This window comes from Nesoenas mayeri (genome assembly GCF_963082525.1).
Source record: "Nesoenas mayeri genome assembly, chromosome: 1".
Lineage (NCBI taxonomy): Eukaryota > Metazoa > Chordata > Aves > Columbiformes > Columbidae > Nesoenas > Nesoenas mayeri.
Genome location: NC_137541.1, coordinates 128078859 through 128092340, shown reverse-complemented (window position 1 = coordinate 128092340; position 13482 = coordinate 128078859). Strand labels below are relative to the sequence as shown.

The 13482-nt window shown below is 35.2% G+C and overlaps 1 protein-coding gene across 3 annotated transcripts in view; it reads left to right on the top strand.

Moving 5' to 3' along the window:
• NCAM2 (neural cell adhesion molecule 2) overlaps positions 1 to 13482 on the top strand; it is a gene marked incomplete at its 3' end in the record, with an annotated part of 289423 nt that overhangs the window by 135714 nt on the left and 140227 nt on the right. For 2 of the 3 annotated variants that reach the window (XM_080360459.1, XM_080360460.1), the window contains exon 2: positions 12768 to 12842. The exons of the other annotated variant lie outside the window; for it this stretch is intronic. In XM_080360459.1, coding sequence (XP_080216585.1) covers positions 12768 to 12842 — 75 coding nt within the window. The remainder of the gene's footprint in view (positions 1 to 12767; positions 12843 to 13482) is intronic. 3 annotated transcript variants of the gene reach the window in all.

Genomic DNA, 13482 nt, shown 5'->3' with positions numbered 1-13482 from the left:
ATGTGTAGGCTGCACAGCAGTACTCACAACAAGCTGGCAAATTGTAGGGCTGTTCATCAAAGTCTCTAAACCCATTTTGGGTTTCATTTTTATTGGATATTGTTTTTCCTTACCGGATTGAAGTCCTGTTTCAATTCTTTCTCAGTTCTGTCAGTCTAGTGTTGGCTTTACCAATACTTCAACTGCCAATACTAGTGGGAAATGCACCATCCAAAATTTCCTTGGAGATTTCTTGCAGCAAACAGATCTGCACCTTCCAAGCATCTTCTTATGGGACATGCAACTAAACAGGATTCTCAGAAAATGTTATTTGAGCTTACAATTTCCTTAACAAATCTTGGCCTAAGAGAGGTGCAGGGCTTTCTGGCAAATACAAGGATTCATGTGTTAAAAATTTGTTACAAATTTGGCATTCCATTGGTTTCAAAAAATGGCCCTTCTTTTTTTTTTTCTTTCCCTTGACCTCAAAAACTACCACAGCAAATTTACTAAGAAGTCTCTTAAAACCAGTTACAACAGAATAAGTCTATTAAAAAAGACTTAAAAATTGGTTTAATTTCCCAGCTTCGTTAGAACTACAGATCCACTGGGGATGCCTTTAAATTTCACCCTCAGACTCCTTCATTCAGTATTACAGTTCTCCAGCAGCAAAATCTCTGAGGCGGGGGTCAAGGGGGGTATGTGTGGAAATAAAGCCCCCCTTTCACTGCTTTAGCAGCAGGCAGTCAGGTTTTTCTATTTTTCTTTCTTTGTTTCTTTCTTCTTCTCCTCTCTCCTCTCTCTCTCCTCCCTTTGCTGAGTTAAGATACAGACGAGGCCATGCAGGTGTCATAATCGCTGGTACCAAGTGGGAGCTGCCAGGCTCTGGCAGACTCCTCGGTTACAATGAGCTAACTTTATCTTGCAACTTGACACAGGCCTGGAAGTTATGTTCAAGCTGTACAGCACAGGCCTGGGTTATTTTGCTTTTTTATTCTTCTGTTTCATTCCTGCTATTATACACTTTATATGCAATTCTAATTAGCTGAGCAATAGTCACATTCCTCAGCCCCATTTACCTTTTGCAATTTCTTACAGATGTCAATAAACAGCACATAAACCATCATTCCAATATTTCCATTTTCCTAGATCCAAATCAGTTAATATTCTAGCAACTTTTAAATACAACCTCTCCCAAGTTCATATCCATCATAACATTTAGTTTTCTTTCCCATATCCTCAACCAGTGTGTAAATTCAATGCAAATCAGAGTTTAACAACTTAAATTCTTTTCTGGTCTCAAAATTATTAGATAACAGTAAAAGCAAATTAACTTACAGTACTGTACTTCCTCCTATTTTTTTTTCCAAAGTTCTTCAGAACTATATTAATTGCAATACATCACTATAACCCAGAATCCCACGTTCAAGCCACTAGTGAATATGTTTCAAACTTTCTTTTATCAGAGTATTCCCCCACAAAGTTACTCTAATGTGTAAGGATGCATCCTAAGGGGGAGCAAGGAGGTACGTTAGTAGTGGAACTGGTTCCCATTTTGTAATTATCTCCCTAAATGAAATTCTTCTGGTACCAAATAGATATAGATATATAGATATATATATATAAACTGAAATACTGAGCTCAGATATGCAAACCAGATGCCAAGTTCAAAATGCAAATGGATCACAATTTCACTTATTCAAGACAATACTTTGATTTTAGCATTGCACCTTTGAGCCGCCTACTGCTCAGCCAGGTAGAGGTTCTGCTGGATCTCCCTGACAAAATAAGTCAGTGTGCGCTGGAGCCCAATTGGCACCTGCCCCGCTGCCGTTCTTAGTAAGCTGGAGTGGGCAAGGCTTTTATTAGTTTCTCATCTGGGGTGCTACAACTGTTATCCCAAAACCAGGATTCTTTATCCGGTGTGCATACAAAAGAGCCAAATTTAGTACACCAAGATGAGACAGCTTGTCACAGAGTTGTGCAAGTCTGGATGCTGAAATAAAACTAGCATGCTAGAAAGAATAGTAACAGCTATTGCATGCAAAACCATATCACCACATTCACACAGTAAAGAACTTAATTACTCATGGTCTTCTGTATTATCACAAAATATACATTTTGGATCCATGGATTCTCCTGATTTAATAGTCTGTGAACTTACTGTACCATATAACAGGCAAAGACTTATAAAACTGTAATACATTTAGGCAGGTACCTACAAAGAAACAAGTTAATAATGAAAAGCATTTCGCAGAGTGTTTTGCAAGTTTTCTGTCACTCGTTTGTTATCAGTTAATTCTCTCTCAGCTTGCTGAATTTCAAACCGTTCTGCCTGTAAAACTGTCTGCAATGATTTAATGATCTCTTACAGATATTTGTTTTTGTCTTTCTCTTCTCACTGTAAGAACAACATTAATTGCAACAAAGTGTTAAACTTCAAGGTTCCATTCTTTGGCCACTTTTCCCAATCATCTAACTTATACAGCAGCCACCATTGATTACAATATTTCACAGGATCCTCTTTCCTCATCTTTCCAAGTGCTTACCTGTGTTTTAAAACACCTCCCAATGCTTATTTCTTCGGAATGCGTCTGAAAACAGGTGTTCCTGACCCCATCTTGTGAGTAAAAACCATGAGAAGAGTGGAGGAGGAGGAGGAAGCACAGAGCTGCTTGCAGAGCAAGTGGGAGAAGTGGGGAGAAGGTTTACGGTGCACTTACACAAACAATACCACAAATCAAAAACTGTAACAACAACCAGTAAAACAATTAACTCATATTCCTGACAAGCTGCTTGATTTTCAGAAAGGCAATACACAGAAGCACATAATATGTACTGTAAAACTCGCAGATAACACGTTGACAGTCAACATTAGCATTATCTACTGCTAATTTCAACATCAGTGCTTCCTTAGCTTCTAGGTTTTCAACCTACTTATTGATGGCCTCTTGAAGACAGCCAATAAACTGCATGTAATTCTCATCGTTTGATGGTTGTAAAGGATTTGGCTGCTTTGCGGGTTTCAGACACCTTTATGATAGCTCGATATGCAAGGTCTGCTGACTACCTCAGAATTTCAGAAACTAATCGCACCTGTAATTCTGGTGTGCCAATTGGTGTCTCTTCCAAGAGTTGGGGGATACCCACCCCTTGCAACAGATCCCCATTGTTTCGTCCTAGATTATCTATAGCTGCTACGTTACATAGGTTTCTCCAGTGAGACATAAAACCTTTTGCACGGGAGTAAATATAGGTTCTGCCAACTGTTTAACATCAAAAGGAGTCATTATGTGTCCCTTCATAATCATGTTCAACAAACCCTGTGCATATGGGGATATAAAAGCATGCTGCATGACAGTTTTGCGTACTTCCTTAATCAATTCTCAATTCAGGGGCTGCCATGTATTTGGCCCTTGGTCTCACACCACCACTGGGCATGAAAGTGCTGTAGCTGCATTGAGGTTCTCCATCGAGCATTGCCTGCTTGCACAGATTTTGCCAATGCACTGCAGGATCATAATTCATTGCCTTGCAATCACACGTATTCTTCTATCACTGTATTGGTTAAAGTCCTTTTTCCACACAATGCTGCAACTCTGGAACCACATCCTGTTTTTTGCTGTTACTTTCTCAAAACTTGCTCATTCTGCTTCTTAAGGGCACAGGTCTGTCTCTTCAAGGTCAAACGCTTCCTCAGATCCTACAAGTAAGGAAGCTTAGTTGGCTGATGCAGACATTATTTCTGTTCTTAGGATTAATCCCAGTAAATAACATTTTCAACTGTTGCATACAGTAGTAATAACGAAAAACTTGAGCAGTGGATGATGGATCTCTTTGAGCTATTAATTCATTTTCTTGAAAGGTCAAACACATCCTTGGGTCACATTTCCACAATCTCTCTGTCAACTCCTACAGTTAAAAATGTGGGGTTTTGTGTATATGAAGTTTATAGTCCGATTTCATTATGTAGTTCCAAGAAATGAGAATGAACTCCTTATACTTGTATTAAAGAAACATCCTGACAGAGACTGTAACTGATTTTTGAGGCACAAAATGTTTTTGCTAGATCTGTCCTTTTCTCTGAAACAGGTTATTTTAGAATGTATTGCATTTCACAAGAAAAAGAAGACAAATCCATGAGAAAAGCCTATGCATTTGTTTGCATATAGAGGTTCTTGGAATCAGGTTTAAAATACTTCCTGTTCAGCTACAGAGACATTGATTACTCAGTGTGTTTTGTTCAAGAAGTAATTGGGAGAATAATGCTATTACTGTTGCTAACTTTAGTTTATATATTGTCCTGGTTTAACTTAATTGCCGCCTCCTGGTACATTTTATGGAAACTACTATAGTTTTAGCAACAGTTGCCAAAGGACAAGTTATATGTAATTGAAATGGTTGCTGTGTTGGGCCAGTTGCTATGTTAGGTGAGTTGTTGACCTCACCTAATATCTTTTGAACTCAAAGGCTAATTTCAGGTTTTTTGATTTTATGATGAGAGTTGAGAAGAATGGATTGATTGTACATTTTATTGCAAAGATCTCTTGTTTTTAAATCAGTCATTATACATGTTTTCATAACTATGTGGCTTGATTTCTTGCCCTATATTTGAGTACTGTATTTTAGCAGCCATATTTTCTTTTTAGAGAAATCTCTTAATATATACTTTGCATTAGAAACAAACATTACATGTGTCCTCTGTAGAATGTGCAGGTATTTTCGTAAGGATCGGTTGTTTATTGTTTAAGAATGGGCAAACTCTTGGCTTCTGCTATGAGACATGGAGAAATGCCTTCTTCACAAAGCTTTATACCACACATTAGAATCATAAGGAACATTGCTTGATTAACTAGTATTTTGAGATGTACAGGCCTTAGGATATAATTTTGAAATGATCTTGCAAGGTTTGCCCAACGCAGAACAACCTTCCTAATGCTATGCCTGTTGATGCAGAAAGATGATTCCAGTATTGTTTCTTTTCCTATTTTTGTTAGATTAGTGATGTTGAATTGGTTTTATGATCATTTGAAGTGTTACTGTGTTCGACATTCAACAAAAGCACCACATACAACCTTTGGCTTAAGTTTAAGAGATGTGTTGTTTAGATTTAAATTATAAAGGCCAAGTACTTAGAAAGAATGCTGCCTTAGTCCAGTACTCCTCTGCAAATTGAAGGACTACTTAGGCTATTAGCTGATTTTGAAAAAAGAATTTTGACAGTGATTCAGCTTGGCTTTCTTTCTAGCTTCTGATCCAAGTCCCATGTTTTCTGCTGCTGTTCTGAAGGCAATATGAATGTACTTTTCAGTTAGGGTGTCCACATTCAGTTACTGTTCTGGCATGTTACCAAACTTGTGCTGACTACCAAGCAACAATAGAGAAATGCAGTTTTCAAAAGTTTCTGCCTCAGCAAAACCCAACTTAAATATAATGAGGAAATATGAGGCACTCTTATAGCATGAGTGCTTCCCTTTAGCAACATTTATAACGTTTGTGGCTTTAAGATAAAGTTTACGGTCCTGGATAAATGTTCCCCTTATGTTAGTTTTTCTTTGTATTGTCTCTGATTTACTATTCTATAATAAAAGACTGTCCAGTGGACCATGGGGACAGCGAGGTAGATTTTTAAGTAAGAAAGATCACACTGACTCACACGGACCGGCTGAAGCAGGAAGGTATCTCTGGAAATCACTTGGTCCAACCCCCTTCTCAGAGCAGGGTCAGCCAGAGCAGGTTGCTCAGGGCCATGTCCAGTCAAGTTTTTAATATTTCCAGGGATGAAGAGTCAGCAGCTGTTCCAGGCAACCAGTTACAATCTCTGACCACTCTCACAGTAAAAAAAAAAAAAAAAAGTGTTTACTTATGTTTAAACAGAATATCCTTTATTTGCATTTATGCCTATTACCACTTCTCCTGTCATTGGGCATTACTGAGAAGAGCCTGGCTCCCTTTTCTTTATTCACCCATCAAGTGTTTGCACATATTAGTAAGATCCCTCTGAGCTTTCTCTGCTCCAGGCTGAACTGTCCCAGCGCTTTCAGCCTCTCCCTGTAGGTGAGAGGTGTCTTGAAGTTGCAACACATCTGTGATAGAGACTGTATCCATAGGATATAGTTTATGAAGTGCTTCTTGTGAAAGCATGTACCATCATTCCATAACAGTAGGTGAGAGGAGATTATATATTCAAATGCATTTTCAATTTATTGAGATTCAAAATATTCATGTTCAACTAAATACTAAAAGCTCTATGATTAATGATTTCTGTTTATTAAGGGAAATGCTTTTTTCTAATGTTTTGTAGTCAGCTTGCATCACTCTCTTTGCCTAAAAGCTTTTAAGTTTTGCAACTTTTATTAAATCACTTTTAGATTAGATTAAAAAAAAAAAATCCTAGCTTACTGTTACTTACAAACTGACACTTTGAAGATTAAGATGCTAATTTTTCAGGTTTATTTTCATTGAGGTACTTTTGATTTTTAGAAGATTCTACGTTGAATGTAGGAGAAATTATGAAATTGAGAATTAACTGAGTACATAATTTTCAGTTTGGGAAGCTTGATTCTTAAAATCCATAGGGTCTTCAAATAATTTTCCTTTCTGTTTATTGCTGCCAAAAAGAAACATTTTTTTGGACTGAGGAGATTTTGTTAAGGTGGTGTTAAGCTTTGAAAAGTGTAGGTATATATATTTTTTTTTCCTACATATTTATTTCTGATATCAATACATGATAAAGATTCTTCAGTGTGTTTCTCTACAGTTAAAATAGCTTAATATTGTGTTAAGCCATTAATTTCAAACTTGATTGTTCTTTCCATTCATAATAAGAAGTTCTACTGAATTTAGCTGAAATAGCTTAAGTAAGATTAAATATCTGTATCATCTCATGCATGAATGAACCTGTTTTATAGCTGAAGTCTTCCAAAGTTCATGCATTTCACTTACAGAAAATTGTTCTCGCCAAAGCCAGACTTGAAGTGAATAAAGTTAGATACCTTGATTTTTTGTTTTAGTTTGGATATCTTTTAATCTTGATTTTCTGTGATAAACTTCTACGGCACGATTAGAAAATATTCATATGGATTAAACATTGATTAAAACTAAATAAGGTTGATCTTATAAATCTGTATTTGAATATTTAGATCATTAACCGATCTCTTGAGAGAGCTGAGCTCCCAATATCAACCTACCTGGAAGTCTCGATAAAACTCACAATGTTTATACTTATATATTTTATTCCTAAACTGTAGATTGCTTGAGTTTGAGGTGTGGGGGGCAGTACTGAGTAACACCTGTTTGAGATAAGTCTTGCAAATAAAGTTGTAACAAGCAGACTTTGTTTAAGCAATGTCCTGTTTTATAGTTCTATGCTGTCTCTGCTTAGATATTAATAGCTTATCTATTTTACTTTTTGTAAAGTAAGTATCATGGAAAATAATATTTAACAAAGGCTTTTCTGATTCTGCTTCAGTGTTTATGCCATTGTTGCTCAAAGCAGGATCACGTTGGCTCTCTTTCATCATGCATTTCACCCCTATGACATCTGTTATGCCCCAGAAGGCAGTTTGAACTTTCTCTGACTTCTAGCTCTTCTCATCAGGGAAAATGACACTTCAACAGATGTAGGAAATGAATTGATAATGGCACAAAGGGTATTTTGTCTACCTAAAAATAAACCACTATCTATTCTATAAGATGGAAATTCAAAAAGGAGTCCCTAATGTTTCAGATAAAACCTTAGAACTTTATATCAGGCCTTTGTTTCTTACTGACAAATCCAAATTAATGCTGATGTGATGAAATTGAAAGTTCAGTTATACTGAACTACTTAATTGATCATGCAACTTGATGTCAAGCAATTAAAAATGTAACTAAAATCTCTCAGTATTGTCATACCCTGGAGAAGTGGTATGATATGATTTAGTAGTAGCCTGCCCACTAAAAAGCTGAGCAATAACCAGCCCTCATAGAATTTACATTTTTGTTTCTTGGCTTTGCAGATGCAGTTTGTCTTTCAGATATTTCTACAAAACAAATCACAGGCAAGGTTTCAAGGCCACTGAATGGAGGACAGGTTATCATTAGGCCAGTTGATATATCTTTATTTATAAGAGAAAAAGAAAAAAAAGTTATAATGCTTACAGGATATTAGAATACTGTCCAAATGAACTTTATGTAGTTTATTAAACTGCTAAAACAAATTGAGAAAAAATCTAAAAGTACATTTAAATTATAAAATCTTGAGTAAGTTAAGTTTGAATAGTCTATTTGGATTGAATTTTTACTATAGATTCACACACATAGGAAAAGAAATTCTTTAGTGTTATTTTTATTTCCAATGGTTTACAAATGTATGAGATGATTTTAAACATTGCAAGTCTTGTAGACTTTACAAATTCAACAAGAACATAATCTCCTTTTCAGTGGGTATGCAGATGATAAGATTTCTTCCCCATAGGCATTTCACTTGGATATAAAAGAGATGTGACAGTATGTGGTACAATCTTATTTTTTCTAGCATTTTGTTTTGAGTTAGCTGTTTAATGATTATAATTGTAATAGTGATCATTAGCTTTACTGGTCATCTTTTGTGTAACATCTGACTTCGTGCCATTCCTACTACAAAGGTGTACAATGTTAGAGTCTTCTTCATTGTCTATGAAAAAAAAAAAAGTACCTTATGTGACTTAAGGCATCTCTGAACATTATTTCCATCTGGTGATTCTGTCTCTTGAATGCAAACAGCTTAACAGAGTTTAGTTTAGCTCTAATTTGTACTGTTGTTTTAATGGAATTATTCAGGGCAGAGGTTTATGGTTACTGATTATTTGATTACTCACAGAAACAGCTGAAAACAGACTTTCTCTTACCTAACTGTAACTTTATGGATTGTATAAAGTTTTGGTATTTCTGACTTTGCTGAATTAATAGTAGAAAACAACTTACTAAGATTTGGAAACAAAGCAAAACCTAAAAGGGCATTTTCCCTAACATAATGTGCCCTTGAACAGATACTTAACAAGTTCAGTGTACATTTAATGATTTCTGTTTCTCTATTTCAGCTTAGGAGTCCAAACTGTTGTAAAGTGTAGTATTTAAAAACAAAACAAAGCACTTTTTTGGTCTTTCAAAGTATATAAAAACTAGAAAATATTAGAAATTTAAGAGAGAATCAACTTCTGCGAGGATTGTGTTAGTGTCATTTTCATTCAAAGCCCATTCACTTTTATCTGGGAATCAGTGAATTTAAAGATAATATTCTCAGAAGCCTGTATAATAAAGGGAAAAAATAGAGTAACTGGGTCAATGGGTGTTCTGGGATTGAGTTTGATGCCAATTAGAATTTTACTAATTTCTTCATGCTCAAGAATAATGAAGCCAAGTTTTAGAAGCATATTAAATACTAAGTGTAGTAATTTACTAAAAGCAAAACGACATCACCCAAGTAAGTTTCCTGTATGAAGGCAAAGCATTCTAGGCTGTAACTATAGTTAGAGAACTTATGCTAAAGAGAATTAGGACATTCACAAAGAATACAGTCCTTCTCTCAGCTATATCTTGTACTCTACTTGTTTTTCTTGGAAGCCACTGCAAAAGCCGTCAAAATTATCTTCTGTAGCTATCACTCCTCTCCTTAGATCCAAGTTTGTCCCAAGCTTTGTTTTGTTTTCAAAGCTGTGTCCTTTCCTTTTCACTGCCTTCACATTACCCTCTCCCTTTCGGTGAGTTTGCAGCCCAACAGGTATAGAAAGACCCCTTCATCGTAGAGTGCTGTCTCCTTGCTCAAAAGTAAATTCTAAAATAAATTCAGATTGATAGATATAGCATAAAACTGTTTAAATATATTGCACCAAATTTACATTGTGGAAACATGAGCAGAATATGATATGTTTTGGTTCTTGGTATCTACTTGGTGTCATACTTTTCAATACAAGCAAAACAAAACTTTTCTGGTTTTTGGAGGATTTGAGTATTGGGTTTTTTTTTTAAGAAATCGAATTAACAAGGAACTGCTGATGGAGTCACTATTTTGATCAGAGCTTTACCTAATATTTTTTCATATTTTATTCAAATATTGTCTCCTTTTCAGTATCTTATATATTCATATATATGTTTTAAATATCCATTTATATATTATGCACATTTAACATGTTTTGATATATTGCTAAGTGAAAATAGATGTACATATGTGAGTGACTTACACTTTTTCTAAGTTCTCACTGATGACACCTCACTTCTGTTGCATTAGATCATCATCTGGGGAGACAGAGCTATGACAGGTTTGTGATGGTAGTTCTGAAATGTGAAGGGTACTTGTGCAAATGGAACTGAAATCAGATAGTCTACTAAATATTAGATCTGATGAACAGAGTAATCTGTCTCCATATTTAACAGAACAAATGGACCTCTTATTATTATTCTTATTTCCTAAGTGAATTTCAAATCCATTGAAGGATATTTCAACAGAATCCTCTTAGTGTAGTACAGCTGATAATAATTCTTTTATAATGACTATGATCAAAAGGGAAGGGTTTGGTTATATCACCTACTGCTAATAGTGCCTTTTTTTTTTTTTTTCTTTTGCTATAAAATAGCACGTGTATGGAAGACTCAGTGAAGCACTAACTTCACTTTTTCCCAGAACAGCTATACTATGATAGCATTACACTCCACAGTGTTCTAACTGAACAGATCTTCTAGATCTTGCCTTTATTTAAAAATCTCTCTATATTTTTTTTTTTTTTTAATTATAGCTAGTTAGGTAATATCCTTAGAAACATGAGAAGAAACAGTATTTTGTCAGATCTATCAAGAAGCTACTATTCCTTTCTGGGCTTAGTTTAACATAACTAGACACAGCCCCTACTGACTTGAATGTTTTTAACATCTTCACTGACCTGATAAAATAAGCATTCGTCTGTGTGTTTTAAGACCTTCAGACCAGCCTGGTACAATCAACTCCCTTTTATATTAATCCATTAGCTGACAGTGTCCAGCAATAACCAGAATTGTGTGCACATTGTGTGACATCTTCATCAGAGCTTATAATAACCTAATGCATCTATGTAGTTCATCTTGAAATAAATTTGAAAATAATGTAAAACTTTCTGGATATGTTGTCTCTCTGCAATATTTTACTTTCAGTAAAGGAGACTTCTCCTAGTGTAGTACTTGACTATTTGCCTGACTACCTAATAAACTTAGATTGCTAGGTTAATCACTTGGGCAGTATTTTTCATTGTACTTCACATGAAGTAATAGTTTTCTATTTACATGAAGTAGAGGCTTATGTTTTTCTATTTTGTAAATGTTTAATTACCATATGTATAAAATATTATTTCCTTTTAGTTTCAGAGATTTAGCTAGCATGTCTCCACAGAGATTATAATTGCATTTATGCTAAGAATTTTGAATTGAGTTTGACCCTTTGCCAAAGCTGTGTTATAGTCTCAAATATCTAGTTCATTCATGAAGAAGTATTCTCTTACTTTGCTTTTCATCTCTCATCATGCAGTTCCTTACATTCTACCTGACATTTATTACTTAATTTGTTACATTTACGTAGTTCAACATCAGTTACTAGTTATTGGAACTGAGTAGTGAAATTGTCCTTGAAGCAGTACTGCTGATATGCTAACGTGTACATTTTTGAAGTAAGTCTACAAGGCTACAAACTCTATAAAAATTATAGTACTAGACAAGTGGTGACATAGGAGTGTGATTTGAAATAAATTTTCCAGGCTCTGATCTCTTGAAAGTCCTCAACCTCTGAATTTATTAGCACCTTAGTTTCCAGCCAGGAGTTATATGTCCTGAGGTTAAAGTGAAGCTTATCCTGACAGGCAAATAAAGAAGTGAGGCTTTGAGTAGCCTCCTGGATGATTTATTACTCCTGATGCTTATTACAACAAAAATAAAACTTTGTCTGAAACTCACTTCCTTTCCTATACTTAAGCTTGTCCTTTGCTTGAGAACAAGCACATTAGTCTCTTTCTCTGTCAGTGCTGAGTGTGTCCTAAAGGAGCCCTCACTGTGTTCCTTTCTATTGCAAAAAGAATAGTGCTAGTACCTGCTCTGGTACTAGATTCAACATTTTTATAGTCCACTTCAGTTTTCTCGCAACCTCCAGACAGTCACACCCTCTTCCGGACAGCCTTTATGGGCTGACAAGTGTTGATGTTAGAGAATAGAGTACACACAGATATGTACTTTTGCCTGAAGCTGGATGTGTTCTTCAGAGCTTTTTGTGGTTTTCATTCTTAGCTATTTTCTCATGGGAGGTAGGGTATAAATTTTATTTATTTATTTATTTATTTACTTATTTATTTTACAGAGTAAGTTTGATTTGTGATGATTTCCTCGAAAAAGTATCTACAATTCATGACATCTCATGTAAAATGTTATTTACTGTACAGATGTTTGTTTGGGTTGTTTGTTTGTTTGTTTATTGGAGTTTGTGTGTGTGTTCTTTGTTGTTGTTGGGTCTATGCTGAGTGTTACCATTCATTTTATTCTCATTCAGTTTTTGGATCTATCTCTTTTACTTCTTTAATTTTGTCCTCAGTTTTGGGATGTGAGGCTGTTATAATTCATGTACAATCATTATTTTAATTGTTTTCTCTACCTCTCTGTATAATTCAGTTCAAAAGCTACAATGCTTAGCTGAAACTTCTCAGACTTGTTGAACAAGTTCTATGGTATAGAATGAGAAAATACAAAACCTGAAAAGATAAAATTTAAACTGATAGATGCCAAAATGTATTCACAACCTATTTTATCTTTTTCAGCTCTACTTCAAGTTACAATTTCACTTAGCAAAGTTGAGCTCAGTGTGGGTGAATCCAAATTCTTCACATGCACAGGTATGTATTAATTTTACTTTTAAGTATGTATTTTTTCTTAGATTTTCAAGCTTCTACATAATTTGAAACTGATTCACAATATTAACTTAAATTAGCATATTTTTGTGTGTTCATATTGACTTGTGAGAATTGTGATAAATAACAGATCTTCACTGGCTTCACATTTCCAGTCTATAAACTATATATTTCAGACTCTGAGTCACTCAGTTTGAATTGTCTGTATCAGTACAGCTAATTTATATCTGTTAGGATGCTTCTTCAGTATCCTTTCCAACCTAATAAGACGCCCAAAGAGTCTTTTCTGGTGAGGCAGATATCAGTCAGGAGGAGAAGGGTTTGCATTTGCAGCTGCCTGATGTGGATACTTGATGTTTCTGAGTTGCCATCTTCCACTGACAATGATACATGGCCCGACTATACTGACAAGCCAACCGACTGATGACTTGACCTGGTGATTCAGTGACTGCTGAACATACTGTTTCTTTCCTTTAAGACTTCATACTTTTCTGTGGTTTATTTTTTGCTCTTGAATCCTTGAGCTATTAGTTATCCTTTCTCAACAATCATACCTCTGCCTACAGTTTTGCCTTGCTTATCTTTCCACAGACTTTCTCACAACTCTCATAATTCAACAATTCTC